Raw genomic sequence first — 18,710 nt, 5'->3', positions numbered from 1 at the left:
CTTACCAGGACTATGGCTTAAAGATGTTCTTGTAGTGAATTGAGAGATGACAACACGTACAATGGCATTCTCATAGCACAGGACTACATTACCACACCCCAATACCATTGACAAAGTTACAAGATAGGCATCTCTACCAGGCTAGGCATGTGCATTGAGGGAAATGGAACAAATTGCTCTGTTGCTTCATTATCCAGAATAATTAGATGGTCATTCTGCATAACAAAGGCAGAACACTTTATCCAGACCAATAAGGACCATAAAAAAATCAGCACACAAAATGTAATTTAAGACTCAGTCTATCTGCGATAATCATTCAGGCTACAAAGAGAGCAGTTCTCTACACTTTTGGATTCATGTAAAATGTCATTATACTTGCAGATCTTACTTGAATGTGCTATTGTTTCCCTCTTCGGCAATCAATATTTTTAGTCCCCTGGTGTATGAAGATATCTCAGGGAAGCAAAGTTCAACAAAACAGAATGAAGACTTGATGCAAGTTCATTGATCAAACTGTCAAACAACAAGGATGACATCACCTCTTGCTGCTGAAAAATACTCAGCCCTCACGTACAAGATCCACAAGAGGTAACATCGAGTGACAAAAAATAATTCTCAGAGAAGAAATGCAGCATCTAGGCAGCAATGAGATTGAGTGGCAAAAAATAAGCTCCTCTAGGAAGAAATGCAACCTCTTATCAGGAGCAGCTTCACCTAAAAGAGCTGAACAGTGGCATTGTGTTGCTTTTCAAAATGATATGAAGAAGCTAATGCTCAATCCGAAACAGTCATGGCTTCAGTGAGAGCGCTAACCCTAGCTTGGCACTTTTATCCAGCGCTCTCGTGTCCAGCTCACCAGACAGGGTTACCAATGATTTGGGTCTCCACTCGTGCTGAATAAGACCAGCTAACTTTCCTTGATGATTCAGTCGAGCCTTCACATATGTGAGTGGGTCCAACACATATAGGCCACCAATGGTGAAAGAGTTTTCACCCTTGGAGATGCTGTGCGCAATCTCACCAGCCACAGTTGACTTGGTTACAGGACTCAGAGTGTGCACGTATGAGAATGTAAGAGTATCACCTTTGTCAGCCCTGTAAAATCAAACCTTGGCATCAGAGCAGTGGAAGCAAGAACTCAGTATGCGAGTCTTGTAAAGAGCAACATGGTTAAAATGGGAAAAGGCACAGAGGCAACAAGAAAGAAGCTGCAAACAAGACTGAAACCATGGCCTTATAAAACATCATAGTAAACTTTCAAATGTGCATATATCTGGAGAGAGTAGTACAGAAGTACGGATGCTGTGAAATCTGGCTTTGTATAGCTCAATCCTGCATTGTACTTTGTGAGGTTTCCTGCAGCTGTATCAAATGCAACCTCACCACCCAATGCAAAGTCGCTAGAGCCAACCACTCCCGAGAATTCAGCAAGGGGAGCTGGAGTTAGACCAATGCTAGAGCTGACACCAGTGTAATCATGGACATACTGAAACTCCACCTGATGCAGACACAAGAACCTTAAGTGAGCATTAGATGGATCATCCATGTCTTAACAAAAAAAAACAAAAATGTGATTGATATAATAAGCAAGACCAAAATACTTTGCTGACGTAAGAAATGTTGTACCTTTCCTGACCTTTGATCAGGTATAGTAAAGTTAAGGATGGTCTTTAATCCAGGAGCAGCTTCGTCCCAAGTAATTGTTGCAAGAATCTGCGTGAAAAACAGTAGATAGAAGAATGATTGCCTAGTCGCATATTTCAATACAATAAATGCATATATGAAGTTCCAATCACATCCAAGAGCAATCATCCACCATAGGTCAAACATACATTTGAGCTTGTGTCCACTTTCACATCCGTTGTAATATTGTCCCTTTTGAACTTGGCCGAGACATCACCAAGAAAAGCTTCCCCCTTCTTGACTCCAGTGGAAGTGAAGGCCTACAAGGAAGCATAATCAACAAGAAGATGAGTCCACTGTATTGAAATTCACCGACCCATCCCCACTGCATACAATGCATTCATGAGTACAGGATTTCAAAGAACCATTACTTACCAATCCAGTTGAAGTGTGTGTTGTGAGACTGAACTTATAATCATTATTAAAATCCTTATAAAGCAAATCTGCCAAAATAAAAAGCAGAATTTAGCTTAGCAACTACATCATAAAACTAGCAGAACCTGCATCCATCACAATTCACAACAGACAGACAAATCTTTACATTTACAAAAATTGCAAGACAACCCTGATTTACAGAAAATATCAAATACAAAAACGGCTTATCACTGACGTTCAGTAAGCATGAAAATCTTAAGCAATGAACTATGCACACACATGCTCTCATCATCAAGAAAAGCAATGAAGAAACTCCTTGTATTCTATGATATTGTGCAGCTTGTTCCAAACGGTGAAAATACCAACAAGGCTGCAGGTGCAAAAAGTATCCTCACATTCAATGGAGTTCTTGTATTGCCCATTGTTTAAATAATTTGTTGAAAGACATTGGCAAATTGCCTTGGGTAAAAAATGTTATTGACAATGGAAGAGAGATAGTTGCATTTATTACACACCATCATTTTTCTCTCTCCTTGTACCGCAAGTTTGCAAGCAAGGAGCTCTTGAAGTATGCAGAGACAACATTTTCATACAATTATCTGATGCTTCAAAGACTCATCGAAATGAGACCTGCACATAGGCAGGTTGTGGAAAGCCCAAAGTGGGATGCATGGCCCACTTCTAGGCAGGCCCTTGGGATGTTGGTCTATGACTTGTGTATAGGCACTGATGACTTTTGGGCTGATGCATCACACATCTATGCTTTGTGTAAGCCAATTGTGTTGTTTCTGAAAAAGGTTGATGGAGATAAGCCTTACATTGGCAAAGTATATGAGGAGACGGATCGCATGATAGAAAATATCCGAGTCTTACAGAAAGATCCCCAAAGGTTGAGAGAGTTGGAGAACTTGGCCGTGAGCAGGTGGAATCAATACTACTCTCCCATTCATGCAGCTGCGTTTGTGTTGGACCCAGAGTTTCAACACAAGGGAAGTGCACAACAAAGCAATAAAGAGGTGGTTCGTGGTTGAAACCTGAATCTTCAAAAGATGGTACCAACTCTGGATGCTCGGAGGAAAGTGAAGGACCAGCTTGCCCGTTATCACAATAAGGAGGGCATATTCGCATGGCCAGATGCCCAGCATGACAGGTAATCTTAACTAATTTCCATTTTCAAATTATACTATTTAGCCACTAGTGAGTCGTTACTCATAATTTTCAGATTTTATGAGCTTTGCCATACATCTCAATTTTATGAGCTTTGCAATTTCAGGTATCGAGTTGGGTCTGTTACATGGCGGGAGGATTACGGAGCTGATTCCCCTGAGCTGCAATTGCTTGCCATTCGGATTCTTAGCCAGAGTTGTAGCTCCTCCTCTTGTGAGCGCATGAGGAGCATCTTTGCCCACATCCATACAAAGAAGAGGAACCGTCTCAAAGCACAAAGGGCGAACGATCTTGTCTTTGTTAATGCAAACTTGCGTTTGCTTAGCAAGATGAGACAGGAGTACACACATGACAAGTTTATTGGTTTTCATAAGCTTGATGATACCCTTACCGATGATGATGATGATGAGGAGGAGGAGGAGGAGGAGGAGGAGGAGGGGGAGGAGTGACACAACCCTACAAGATCTAAACCTATCACTGACCTGGAATCTCGTCCTCATCATTGCGCAGGTGCCTCAATCCTCACGACCACCCCGAAGCACATGGGCTACAACTCGACTCATCCATAGGCTCGTATCTGCGTCTCACACTGCCTGAGCCTTTCCAAAGGACCTTCAATACACCACCTATGATCCGCCATTTTGAATCAGTTAGCACTCCCACTGCTGCAATGCAGAATGCGGAGTTATGGCATGCCAAGTATGGACACATGAGCTATGGCAGCTTAATGACACTTCAAAAGCATGATATGGTTGATGCATTACCTCCTTTGGAGTCGCCTCCTCCTCATGCATATGAAGGTTGCATTCTTGGCAAAATGCATAGGCTTTCCTTCAAGAAGGATGGTGCAGTGAAAGCTACAAGAAAATTGCAGCTTATTCACAGTGATGTCTGCGGTCCCATGAAAACCTCTGCTTTTGGGGGTTATCTCTATTTTGTTACATACATAGATGACTTTACCAACTACACTTGGGTCTATGGTCTCAAGGCAAAATCAAAAGTGTTTATGCATTTCAAACACTTTGTGGCTATGGTTGAGGATGAGACAAGACTCAAGGTGCAGACACTTCGCACAGATCGAGGGGTATGTCTCATGAATTTGAGACATTTCTGAAAGAAAAAGGCATTATGCATCAGCTTACAGTGAGGCTTACACCTCAACAGAATGGCAAAGCTGAGCGGAAGAATCACACCGCCATGGAAATGGATAGATGCATGCTCACAAGTAAGAAGTTGCCTCACAGGTTTTGGCTGGAAGGCCTCATGTGTGCCAACTATACTTTAAATCGAGCTCCTACAAAGGCTTTGAAGACAATCACTCCCTATGAGGCATGGCATGGGAGAAAGCCTTCATTGGACCATTTCAGAGTTTTTGGTTGTGTAGCATATGCCCACGTCCTTGTGGAGTTCAGACACAAGTTGTCAAATAAGGCACTAAAATGCATTTTTGTGGGATATAGTTCACAAAGCAAAGGCTATCGTCTCTACAATCATGCTACATGCAAGATTTTTGTTAGTAGAGATGTCATATTCTCTGAAAATTCTGCACATACAAATGCTGAATTTCAAATTCCGGCCTCTTCAGATGATGTGTTTGAGGGGATGCTTCCTATAGCATTTGGTTCCCCTGCTGAAACTCAGAATTTACAGCAACCTCCGCCAGCTCCACAAGTACAACTTCAGCCCCCAGCTGAATTGGTACAACCTCAGGGTGTGAATGAAGTTGCCAGGCAAGAAATTCAAGAGATAAACGCAGCCAAAACAGTCCCGCATTGGTTGTTTCACACTCTTAGCAAGAGTAGGCTTGAAGCTCCATTGCCTGGTAGAACTCGTAGTGCAATAAGGCACATGGGGGGGGCTCATTCACTTGAATCAGCTTATGCAGGTACTCTTCTTGATGAGGAGGAGCCTGAGACATTTGAAGAAGCAAAAGATAATGTGCATTGGATGAATGCCATGCACGATGAGTTGCAATCCATTCATAAAAATCAGACTTGAGATGTTGTGGATTTGCCACTAGGTAAGAAAGCCATAGGTACACAGTGGGTTTTCAAAGTCAAAAGAAAGCCAGATGGGTCCATTGATCGGTACAAGGCAAGGCTGGTTGCAAAAGGATATGCTCAAAAAAAAGGCATAGATTATGAGGAGACTTTTACTCCTACATCCAGGATGACAACCATCAGGTCAGTTATAGCCATGGCTGCAAATTTTGAATGGAATGTTCATCAATTGGACATTAAAACAGCTTTCCTTAATGGAGACTTGTTGGAAGAGGTTTATGTCAAACAACCTCCGGGCTTTGAAATTTCAGGGAATGCACTTCAGTTATGCAAGCTGAATAAAGCTTTGTATGGGCTGAAACAAGCCCCACGTGCATGGTATGCCAAAATTGATGCCTTTCTGACCAGCAAGGGGCTACACAATAGTCCAACTGAGAGCACCCTCTACATCAAGAAGGATGGGGGGGATATTTTGGTCATCATTCTTTATGTAGATGACATGCTGCTTGACACGTCCCAACACTCCTGAAACCCCTGATCTGCAAAACAACCACACACAACATCAGATCTAGCAGGCTGCTCACCACCCAACCGTGACATCTACGGGATGTGATCCCGAATCAGAAGATGTCCCCTCCGAGCCACGAGCTGAGCTACTGGCACGAACTCCCAATCAGATCCAAACCAGCCTGGTGTCCCATACCACCAGGTGGCGCTGTGAAGCCCTGGATCTGCCACTGGGCCTTGGGCTACGCTAAGATGCAGGCGTGCGTCCGCGACACAATCCAGGATCAGACCTAGCACCTGGGAACGAGACTTGCTCCCAACTGCACACTGAGAACTGAACCCCCTGGGCCTCTTTTATAGACTCGGGCGCCGGCGCCAAAAATAGCGAAGACCTATAAATAGTTCGTACCCTTGCCACTCAACCCGAGAATCAAGCCTGCCTAGCTCTAAGCCTCCCCAAGCTAACCTGAGCTAGTTCTGTGTACCTAGTACACGTCAGATACGAATCCGTGCACATGACATACTCCCCCTCCTCTAAGAACTCACTCCTGAGTTCGCTAAGAAATCCGGAAATGTTCTTTGGAGGTTTTGTAATGTCTCCCATGTTGCATCCTCCTCAACACGATCCTTCCACTTAATCTTGTATTCCGTGATAGTACGATTTCGAATCTGTCTTTCACGAAATTCAAGAAGACACTCAGGTTCGTGAGGAATAAAAGTTAAATCTGTAACTTCTATAATCTCATGAGGAGAAACAAGTTGATCATCTGCACCCAATACTTCTTTCAGTCTACTGACATGAAAGACGGGATGTACTTTAACATCAGGAGGCAATTCTAGTCGATATGCAACTGGTCCAATTCTTTTAATGACCTTGAAAGGACCACAGTATCTGGGGGATAATTTCGGAACCAAACCAGTACTTAGGGTCTTGGATTCCTTAGGAATTCGCAAATATACCATCGTTCCTTCAGAGAACTCTCTGGGTGAACGATGTCTATTAGCATAAAATCTGTCCCGATCTTGGGCACTTCTAATAGACTCCTTGGCAAACTGCAACATTTCCTGCATGTCTAGCAAGAAATTCTTAGCAGCATCATTTTGAATCCCTTTTAATCCAACCATAACTGGTGACTTAGGTTCAAACCCGTACATAAGCATAAAAGGACTGTAACCTGTACTAGTATGCTTTGCACTGTTGTAAGCAAATTCAATCATAGGTAGATAATCTTCCCATGAAGACTGTCTCTTAGATACATCTGCCCGAAGCATGTCTTCAACCAACTGGTTGACCTTTTCTGTACTGCCATCAGATTGTGCATGATCCGAGGAACTCATACTTAGAGTAGTTTCCAACTTCTCAAATACAAGTGTCCAAAAGTTACTTGTAAACTTTGAGTCCCTGTCACTGACTATGTCAGATGGCAAACCATACAGCTTAAACAAGTGGTCCACAAACTCGTGAGCCAACTGAACAGCTGAAACAGTTGTTCTAGTAGGTAAGAACCTAGCCATTTTTGTCAAACGGTCGACTATGACCCAAATAGAGTCATGACCCTTGCGCGTTCGAGGCAAACCAATAATAAAATCCATGGAAATGCTTTCCCATTTATTACCTGGAATCTGTAAAGGCTGTAATAAGCCCGCGCTTCTAAGGCGTTCTGCCTTAGTAACTTGACAAACCCGGCAACCTACTACATAGTTCTCTATAAATGCACGCATCTTAGGCCAATAAAAGGTATGCTTCACAAGAGACAGAGTCCTATGTATACCTGGATGTCCCGCACTAGGAGCATCATGACACTCCCAGAGAATCTTGGATTTAAGGTCCAGAACATTAGGCACACAAATCTTTTCATTCCGGAACAGCAAGCCGTTCCTAATCATCCACTGACCTCCTGCCGCCTGTATCCTAGGTGGCACAATCCCTGAGTCCTGGTCAACCATGGAATTCCCATCCTGGACTCTCTGCCAATAAGAACTGAAATGACTATCAGTTGCGTATAGCCCTCTCAAGGATTGAAATAGGTCTGAGGATATTTCCGTAAATGACAGAGCATTTACAAACGTAACTCGACTTAAGGCATCCGCCACACTATTCAACGAACCCTTACGATAACGTATTTCGAAATCAAAATCCTGCATTAACTCTGCCCATCTAGCTTTCCTTCCTCTCAATTCTGAGCCATCACACACATACTTAATTGACTGGTGATCAGTCAATACAAGGAACTTTGAACCATACAAGTAGTGTCTCCAAACCTTGAGAGCATACACTACAGCATAAAGTTCCTTCTCAAGTGTGGGCCAACGATATTGTGTGTCGTCTAGCTTCTTACTCTCGAAAGCTACAGGTCTGCCCTCTTGGAATAGAGCTGCCCCAATCGCATAATCACTCGCATCGGCCTCTAAAACATAAGGCCGGGTAGGATCGGGTAATGCAAGAACGGGTGCTTCCTTGATAGAAAACTTCAAGTTTTCAAAAGCCTTGTTCATTGAATCATTCCAAGAGATTGGCTGGGTAGACCTGCGTCCACGACCTTTCAATATGTTAGTCAAGGGTGCCGTGATATGTGAATAATCACGCACTGACTTCCGAAGAAATACCGTAAATCCTAGGAAAGAACGAAGTTGTTTCACAGTCTGAGGGATAGGCCATTCTAAAACCTTCTGGATACGATCCAGATCAATGCTAATACCTTCAGAAGAAATCTTGTGTCCTAAGTAAATGATCTCCTTCATAAAGAAGTCACATTTACTCATCTTGGCATAAAGCTTATGCTGTCTTAGAACAAGTAAGACAACCCGAAGGTGTCCTATATGATCCTCAAGCGTTGTACTATATACCAAGATATCATCTAAGAACACTACAACAAATTTGCCCAGAAAATCCCTGAACAAATCGTTCATCATCTGCTGAAAAGTAGCAGGAGCATTGGTCAAACCAAAAGGTAATACGAGGAACTCGTAATGACCATATCTAGTCCTGAATGCGGTCCTATCTATGTGTTTAGCATAGATACGGATTTGATGATAACCCGTGCGCAAATCAATCTTAGTGAAATACTTCGCTCCGGCCAAACGGTCTATCAAATCAACAGAACGAGGTAAAGGATAGCGGTTCTTAATTGTGACTTTATTTAATCGTTTATAATCTATACACATTCCCCAGGAAGGATCTTTTTTCTTTCTCAAGAGGACAGGTGCACCCCAAGGTGATTTACTTGGGCGAATATAGCCCATATTCAGGTAATCCTGAAGCTGTAAAGCTAACTCATCCTCCTCTATCTGGCTCATCCTATAAGGTGGTACACTGATAGGTTGAGCCCCCGGGACTAAGTCTATGCGATGATCTACTGCCCGTTCTGGAGGTAAACCTTCCGGCAGTTGAGCTGGGAATACGTCCTTAAAATTATCTAACAACATTCTCAATTCACGGTGTTCAAACACACTTAATTCATTCTTGTTAATTACCGAAACAACAAATGAAGAAAGTGGAATCAAAACACACTGATAGACATCATAATGAGAATGGTTTATTATATTCCGAAGCTGCATCGCAGATACAATAGGCCCCTGAGAAGGGGGGATTTGATCACACTGAATACAAAATTGGGTGTCCTTGTCTACAAAAGAAAGCGTATGCTCCGTCCATCCGATCTGAATATTGTGGGTTTTAAACCACTCTATCCCGATCAACAAGTCTACATGCTCCAGATGCATAACATAACATGTGAGAGCTCCCGTGTAGGCTTGAATCCGGATGGGAAGCGCTTCAACCTTGCGATCCCAAAACTGCTTCCCAGCTGGAAGCTGCACCTCGTAGGTGTGGTCGCTAGGTACTGTGGACAGCCCCATCTTCTGCACAAATTTGTAATTAACAAAATTGTGAGAGCTGCCCGGATCAAAGAGAATGTGAACCTGTTGGTCCCTAACTTCTCCATAAACTCGGAAAAGATCATGGGAACCAAACAACGAAGTATTAAAGGTACAATTACAAGAAAGGGGGCAGGTAATGACATTTACTGAAATACCTGTCATCGTGACTTGGTTGGCTCCCTTGGCTGCGGTACGTGGACCCGCCTGGAGCTTCGGTCCTAGCACCAACTTTTGGTTCTTCCGCTTAGGACACTCATTCTTTGTGTGGCCCCGCTCCTCGCAATAGAAACATCGGCCTTCTTTCTTGAGCCTGAGAGTGCGAAGGAAACGGGCCTTACCATTCTTTGCTGGAGTTAAGCTTTTCCTGGAGGCGTTGTCCGTAGACTTCGTCTCCGCAATACCAGTCGTATGCTGAAAGAACTTGCGTTTGTTCTTTCCACTCATTTCGGTAACTGTGGTTGCCTTGGTACCGGCCATGGTATCATCATATATGCGCGCATATGTCATGGCCTCCTGCAACGTTGTGCACTTGCTGTTCTTGATCTGCAACTTATAGGAGTCGGGCAAACCATCCACGAAGAAACCTAATAAGGTTACTTTTAGTGGCCCTGGTTTGCAGATCCCTAAATCTTTGAAGATAACTTCAAAAGTTAAATTTAATTTTGACATATCGAGGGCCTTGAGCTTGCCGACGATATCGTAGTCATCTTCCTTCTTCAGGAACTCCTTCCTCAAGATGCCCTCAAAATCTGTCCAAGTATCAGGCTTAGGCTGGAGTTCTTTCCACCAAAGCAAGGCTTTTCCTGACATAAAACCTGCTGCAAGCTGAATCTTTTTCTCATCTGGATAGGGGTGGAATTGGAAGTGTACCTGCCACTTGTGTAACCAAGTGTCAACTACCTCCTTTGTTCTTGACTTTTGGTCACCTGGAAAAGGATCTGGAGTTATATTCGGGCCTAGCACTGAAGCCATGGCATCCACATGCGTGAGTGCCTGTACAGTGCTAGCCAGAAGAGTGAGAGTTGCTTGTATCCCCTGGAGTTGCTGTGTCAACCCCGATTGATTAACATTGACCTGCTCGAATTTTCCATCAAGAGCAGTCGTAAACTCACTGAAGGCTTTCTTAGTTATCAGGTCGTCATAGAGACCCTGATCATCCTCTCCCACTGGAGTGTAATCTAAGTCCCGCTCTCCCATGGTGAACTCGGGATTTTGAGCATCAGACATGGCTGAAATCTGATTGGATTACAAACGGAGAGAAATAACTGACTGAAACGAAGCACAAAGGAGGATGGAGCAGAAGAAAACCGTCCCGAAAGATGCAGACGGAAAGAGATGCTGAAATCTGGCGAATCGGAAGACCCAGAGTCACGGAGCCTCCCTGAACCCGCAAGCCGGATGCGCAGGCTGCAGTAGAAGCTGTACGGTCTGCTGACGCAGGCCGTACGGTTGCGGGCGTGGCCGGTACGGCTGCTGACGTGGCCTGTACGGCTGCTGACGCAGGCCGTACGGTGGCTGCAGGTACTGGCGCAGTCGCTGTTCGATACAGCAGCAGGTACAGGAGCTGGCGGAACAGTCTGTACAGGCTGTACGTCTGTTGCAGAAGCTGTACGGACTGTTGTAGGGGCCTCGAGAACCGTGCAGGACTGACGCAGGCAAGGGCAGATGCGAGAGGCTGATCGGAAGCAGGGTGATGCTGACGCAGGCTGTACGGACGAGGCTGGCTGGGCACGGATATCGAGGTAAGGTCTCGAAACTCGAGGCTGCTTGTGGGTAGCCTAGCACCCTGCCCCCACCTATATAGGGTGCAGGGCTGCCTTATTTGGAAGCTGGGCTTCCAAAAAAGGCCGAGCCCCTCCAGCTTTGGAGGGGTGCTTTTTCGAAAAAAGCACCTCCTCCCTGCGCAGGCTGCACGCAGCCCTAGGCGCAGGCTGTTCGCAGCCTGTTGCGCAGGCTGTAGTCAGCCTATTGCGCTGGCTGTGGACAGCCTGTTGCACAGGCTGTCAAGCCTCTACTGCCCCGTCTACTTCGCCCCTTCCTAAAATTCTGCATCACCGCCTCCCTTGCTGTCTTTTTCCTGCCTATCTCCTGCTTTTGCTCTCTCTCCCTTTCCTCTAAATTTCTCTCACAGACCTTCAGGAATCTCGATTCTCTCTCTCTCCTATTCTTCTTTCTTTTCCAGATATCTCTTCACCCCTTCTATCCCAGGTAGTCAGCAAAAACGCAGCAGGAAATTTCGAAATTTAGCGCATACCTGGAAGAGAAATCCGTCAAAATTCTCGCATCAGAAGTTCCTACCTCAGGAGTTGGCTCTGATACCAACTGACACGTCCCAACACTCCTGAAACCCCTGATCTGCAAAACAACCACACACAACATCAGATCTAGCAGGCTGCTCACCACCCAACCGTGACATCTACGGGATGTGATCCCGAATCAGAAGATGTCCCCTCCGAGCCACGAGCTGAGCTACTGGCACAAACTCCCAATCAGATCCAAACCAGCCTTGTGTCCCATACCACCAGGTGGCGCTGTGAAGCCCTGGATCTGCCACTGGGCCTTGGGCTACGCTAAGATGCAGGCGCGCGTCCGCGACACAATCCAGGATCAGACCTAGCACCTGGGAACGAGACTTGCTCCCAACTGCACACTGAGAACTGAACCCCCTGGGCCTCTTTTATAGACTCGGGCCCCAGCGCCAAAAATAGCGAAGACCTATAAATAGTTCGTACCCTTGCCACTCAACCCGAGAATCAAGCCTGCCTAGCTCTAAGCCTCCCCAGGCTAACCTGAGCTAGTTATGTGTACCTAGTACACGTCAGATACCAATCCGTGCACATGACACTGCTCACCGGATCAAATGAGGAAGTAATTGCAGATTTCAAGGCCCAATTGAAAGCTACATTTGATATGTCAGACTTGGGCTTGTTACATTTCTTTTTGGGGATCTAGTTTATTCAAGAGAAACGTGGCATTGTTATGTCTCAGTTGGTGTGTAGTACTAGGTGATCTAGTACGAGTCTATGTGTGTGAGTCTTGTGTGAGTGCCAAGTGTCATCATGGGACTTATCCCATATGCACTAGGTGCTAGTGTGTGAGTGAGTAGCCTATATAAGGCTTGTACTTCACTTGTCTTGATATACTTGATGAATGAATGAAAGCCTTCTTCATGTCTTCATTTGAGCATTATTTCCTCACATCCTCTCTCTCTCTCTCTCTCTCTCTCTCTCTCTCCCCCCCTTCACCATGTTTCTAACACTTATGAACGCCCTCTCTTCCCCCCAACTTCTCAACTGCAGCCTAGCTAGGTCTCTAGGGTAGGAGTCTCATCCTCGAGAACCTAGAGCAAATTCTTTCCCTAACCAGCCCACTCTCACATTCCCCACACAGCCAGTCGCATCAACAGACTAACGTGAGAAATTCTAGGGCAGAAGCGAACCATCCTGCTCAAATCGTCGAGTCTTCTTATCACCTACCCTTCTCAGGGAACCTCGATTTCCAAGCATGCACATAAAAAGGAGGCAGCAGACGATGAGGAGGAGGAGGATCTTGAGGATTGAGCTATATGGATTCTGGATTCTAGATTTTGATCATATCATCATTGATGTAGCAGATGGCCGTAAGGCTTATAGCCTAGGCTTTTTGGATTTTGTACTTTCAAGTTTCGACATATATGAAGTTTGAAACTTTGAGCCATATATTCAATATTGGCATTTTGTAGCTTGTCAATCTTTACTATTTAGCCTTTCTCATTGATTTCAAATTTGTCATTTAGTCCTCATTGTTCTAAGGTGACAAGTCACTATTATCTATCTTCAAAGTCGTAATTCTGTAGATTGTGGATATGTGTTATGCACCATGTTTTAAGTTGAAGGTAGGCTGTAGATTGTAGCATTCTAAATCTGGGCGCGCTCAGCTCAAAATACTATTTTCTAAACCCCCTTGATGAAGTGGCGCTTCCTCGTTTCAGCCCTCCTGTTACATTCCCACAAAAAGGGCTCATCAAAAGTCTCTTTCAGTGTTACATTCCCACAAAAAGAGCTCATCAAAAGTCTCTTCCACCCAACCACGATTCCCAGAGTCCCCTCGTATGTGAACTCCTCTTCGAGTTCCCTCCTTTTTCTTTCTTTTTGGAGCCTATCTCTAGAAATCTCCCTTGAACCCAGTGCTTGCCACTTGGAGTCCAATTGGGTGCCACATGTCCACCATAAAGGACCTTAGAACCCTAGTTCCCTTTAGACCTTAATATCGCACTCCATATTGATGCAAGCACTATCGAGCCCCTTGGTTTCCCGCTTCACCGTAACGACACTAGATAATACCGGGATTACGGCTAACGTAACATTCCCTTCCCCTTAAGAATGGTTTACGTCCTCGAAAACAAAATTGGGAAACCTCCTCTGGAGACTGCTTACCTTTTCCCATGTTGAACTCTCTTCAGATCTATATTTCCACTTAACCAGACATTCTTTCCATATAGTATGTCGCGTTCTTTTTTCTTGTGTATCTAAAATTTTTTCTGGTTCATGTGGTAAAGATGCAGGTTCAATAAGTTCAACTAGGACTTCATTTCCAATTAGATTATCATCATCTCCTAATTTTCTTTTTAGCCTACTAACATGAAAAACTGGATGTACTCTACATCCCTCAGGTAAGGCTATTTGTAAGCAAGTTCTCCAATCCTCTTAAGTATTGTAAATGGTCCACAATACCTAGGAGACAACTTCGGACATTTACCTGTTTTTAGAGATTCTGAAGATTCAGGTACCTTAAGGTAGACTTTCTCATTTACTTCAAACTCCAACTTCTATTCATGGATCCACTCTATGATTCACTAGGATAGCCTTTCTCGAACAATTTTAGCCCAATAGCCTCACACTCAACCTAAGCACCAAGAAAGGTGGACATACCATCAAGAATAGTTCACCCAAATATAACAATCTCAACCAATAAATTATGTTATATGATAACAATTTAAGGCAAAATTGTACAACAATGTATCCTACGATAGCATGATTGCAAGTAGCTAAAGCATACGCTTACTTCCGAAAAAAGTCTAGCACTATCATGGTCCTATCAAGACTCTACAAATTTCATGTTACAGACAATGCAAGCACGTCCGATGTGACAATATGACTTCTAAAATTCAAAGAGGTTGATCAATATGCATATTCGTACACACAAGTTTTTCAAAAGCGTAGACAACCTCATCCAAACAAAAAAATGAAAGAACGTTGCTTTAGTCCATGATAGCAACGCATTCGTAACTTTACTTGGATGATATCCATGAAGCACCAATAAAAAAATTATTTAAGATAAGATAAGCACACATAAAAGAAACGTTGCAACTTTTGCAAGAGCTTAGGTGCATAAATGCTGACTCACAAGCTGCAACAATAACCTACAAGCCAGCCATATTGTCTAATGCATGCAATAAGATATTCCTTTTCAAAGTGGATGGACAAAAACACAAAAGTGTCACACCTCTTGCTTTCTTTCCAATCTCTGAAAAAAGACCTGGACCTTTGCCCATTTCAAGCTCCAAACTCCCTAATCTTTGAGCCTTCAAAGTAGTCCGTATACATAAAACAGCATTAGAATCAATAGCATGTCAAGCTACTTTCATAAGCATACAACGCTTGTCATCGCTATACATTGTAAGACCAGGTTATAAGGACAAACAAGGTGTGTGGATTCCAAAAAAAAAGACGCTGCACCCTAGTGAACTTAAAGGAGATCTTATTTAGAATTTGAATATTTTACGAGTCCTTGATTAACATTATCAATCCAACCTAAAAGATGCAAATGCTTCAAAAGTGCCATCAATAAGGAACGCAATCACAAAGTTATACAGTTAAAAAAATGATGTCAAACAGTTGCAAAACATATAAGACGCAGCTTGTAAGGTTCAATACACAATAACAGATTTACATGTAATTCAAAATCGAAGTCAAAAAGGGGCAACAACATAACCAGTAGAGTTCCAAATTGGAGACAACTTACGCTCCGATACAAAACTGGTAACAACAGATGGGAAGCTTTTACAAGGTTAGGAAAGCACAGGTGACAATTACGAAGCATAGAGGTCCATCACTCAAAGCACTAAACACTGACGACGTAAAGAGAAGACGGCATTGTAAGAAAAGAGACAGTAACAGATTAGAAGCGCACTGGCAGTAACAGATGTGAGAATGCGAAGTACCACTAAGCACACCGCATGCAGATCATCATTGACCCTATTCTCATTGATCTGTCCATATGGCATCTAAAACCGTTTTAAATAGGTAAAGTGTGTATGAGATCGCCACTCGAGTTGGCTCGGAAATAACATTTCGACCATCGTACTACAGCCGCCAGGCTGAAACCTCCACATAGAGTCACTTATACAGTACAAAAGAGAAAGAATTACTCAGAATTGCTCTGATCGATCTAAAAAGGGCATTGCGCGTGAGTGACTGAGAAGCAATTTACGAGTCAATTCTACAAAAAAGGCCAACACAGAGCTGCTCTAGAGGCGGCAGGCAATCGCACTTGATAGCTAGAGACGGATGCAAAACAAAAAATCGGGAGGGAAGCTTACCGGGATGCGAGAGCCGAACAAACTATCCTGATCGCAGCAAATCAATCAGAGCAGCCGAAGGTCCTATTCCTCCTCAGAGAGGAAACCCTAGAACCGTTTTTGTCATTCCACGCAGGAACCTTCCACGTGGGAAGCCTTCGCATCTAGGGGAATGGACCACGGCTGGCCTTTCCGGGGAGGAACGTGCTCGAAGATGTGGCCGGAGTCAGTCACCTGATTCCCGAGCCCTTTTTTACCTAACCACGATTCATTCCCACATGTGGTAGGCCGTGGGGAGGCGTGAGGCAGTTTATGTAAAGCCTGCACACAACCAGTGTCACAAGCATTTTCTAGAAACGTTTCTCATATTTCACAGGCATTTCGTCTCCGAAAAATATGCATTTTACATATATTTTTAGAGACTAGATGTAAAATTCTGCAGATAATAGGCTATATCTATTCTTATCTGCAGATAATAGCCAATATGCTATAGATAATTCTAGAAACACTCCACATAGATCTTATTGGTTGTTGCAAGTAGATTATGCTGCACAATGCACGCATATTCGATGGCCCATATTTTAAACATTAAACTTTATAATTCGAAATCAAGATTCAAATTTCATCATGATCCATTCAACTTCAAAGTTCAAGTTTAAAGTTTAAAGTTTAGATTTTACTTTTTAATGCCAATTTAAGTTTAAACTTTGAAGATACGTATTGCAAAAGATGGTCCATGGATCAGGTTTCATTGCTCAAGACTCAAGAGTCAATCATCGTTACAAAAGACAACAAAATGTAATACATGTAACTAGTCTAAGCCTCAAAAGCCTGCAAGTAGCAGGCTACAAGCTAGCTACTACAGCCTACACTAGTCTCTAGAGCTAGGGGAGCCTAGGACCCTAGCTCCTGTCCAAGATCTGCTGCCTCATCACTGTGATGATACTTCATCCTTGGAAGAGGAAGAGGAAGTATCTCCCTTGAACCAACCTGTGGCTTGCAACTTATCTGAGTCTATGGTGTCTACCAATGCCGCCTCATTCTCTACCTCGACGTCCTCAGGACGATGATGTAAGAAGAGATACATGTGTTCCTTGGCTTCCTCGTGAGGCTTGTGCGCTGATAACCATGAATCTGAGGAAAGCCTATGATGATCCCGAGGCCATGGCCGGTGCCTCTGTAACCACGCAGTTAGCACCAGCTATTACTCGTGGTGCACGAGTTCAAGCCATCGAATGTGTCTGACGTTGGAATTAAAGTGTATCCTATCGCAGGAACTTATAGGCATCGTCGTTCTCTCAACTTCACATCTCAAGACATAGGTTGGCATTTACATACTCCAACTTGTTGAGCTACCTCACACTCTACCTGTCATCATTTATAAAGGACAAAGAGGCCAATTCTCACAACTTAAGAGCTATTTTTCAAAATATAACTTATAATCTATACTTATTGACTAAGCAGCCTGTTTCTCTTCTTGGTGTGTATGTCTGCACATATACTCCAAATCCTCTCAATTGGACCTGATGTGCAATCTTGTGATCTGATGCAAAGAGCTAGGGTCTGCAATGAGGGATTCAAAATCCTTGGTTTCTCCCATCAAATAAGAGCCAATATCATGTTGTCTATTTCCTTGGCAATTGCATGGGACAAATGACCCATGTCATTACGGAACTCCACCACTATATCATCTTCAATTGTATTGCAATTTGCAATTCAAAAAATACAATATAAATATTTGATAATATAAAGCGATTAGACTACTGCAGGCTACATTAACTTACTAACTTGCAAGCCATGCTAGCAACTAAATTGCTAATCTTGAATCCAGATTCTTAAGTCACCTCAAATCTCACCTATTCTAGACCAATGGCTTGCATACTTTGTCCAAGTACCAGGTCCATCCACTCACAAGCACATGATCATTTCATTTAGGAGGCTCCTTCCACAAGGGATGGAGCATATGTGCAACAGTGTGGATTGGCCTATGAAACCAATCCCATCTCTTTCTCCAAATCTTTAATATGTCATTTTTTCAAAAAATTTAGTATTTACCAAAAGAGATCGAGTTAGAACTTAGAGCTAAGATCTTAGAGGAATCCAGACTTAGTATTAAGTAATAAGGGCAAGTTACAAGACTTTTGTTTTTATCTCCTCAGCTTGAGGATAGGGCAACCCTCCGTGGCTTTTCGAAGCTTCAGCATGAGCTCGTATAGCAGGCCCACAGTACAAACCTCATGGTTGAAGAGTCGAAGCACAAAGTATGAGGGCTCTATGGACATCTGAATGTAAAGGGCTTCCTTCCAAAACTGATTGTCGAAGACAATCCCCTATACACTCTATCCAGTAGGCAAGCTTGAATCATTCCAATCTAGCCAATCTGAACTGGTCATCATTCGATGAAGGCTCTCTTTGGTCTTAACCAGCCTATGAAAATAGAGCCCTTTGTGAGTCCTTGGTGAAGAATAAATTTCTATGATGTGAAGGCTGGTCTGTGAAGCATCAACCACCCTCAAGAAGATGCTACCCACACAACAAGT

General features: G+C 43.5%; 1 protein-coding gene across 1 annotated transcript; it reads right to left on the bottom strand.

Moving 5' to 3' along the window:
* Positions 1–280: 280 nt before the first annotated feature.
* LOC147900453 (mitochondrial outer membrane protein porin of 36 kDa-like) lies at positions 281–16,353 on the bottom strand. The gene is made up of 7 exons (XM_087376970.1): positions 16,192–16,353; positions 15,096–15,174; positions 2,059–2,126; positions 1,833–1,943; positions 1,627–1,713; positions 1,290–1,498; positions 281–1,095 (listed from the first exon to the last, which is right to left on the bottom strand). The coding sequence occupies exons 2-7, from the start codon at positions 15,142–15,144 to the stop codon at positions 789–791; spliced, it is 831 nt and encodes a 276-aa protein (XP_087233096.1). The 5' UTR covers positions 15,145–15,174; positions 16,192–16,353; the 3' UTR covers positions 281–788.
* Between the last annotated feature and the right edge of the window lie 2,357 nt (positions 16,354–18,710).

Source organism: Dipteris shenzhenensis, chromosome 7 (genome assembly GCF_047967505.1).
Source record: "Dipteris shenzhenensis isolate YYH24624 ecotype China chromosome 7, Dip_SZ_1.0, whole genome shotgun sequence".
Taxonomy (NCBI): domain Eukaryota; kingdom Viridiplantae; phylum Streptophyta; class Polypodiopsida; order Gleicheniales; family Dipteridaceae; genus Dipteris; species Dipteris shenzhenensis.
Note: the sequence above shows the minus strand (reverse complement) of the source record. Positions and strands in the feature narration are given on the sequence as shown.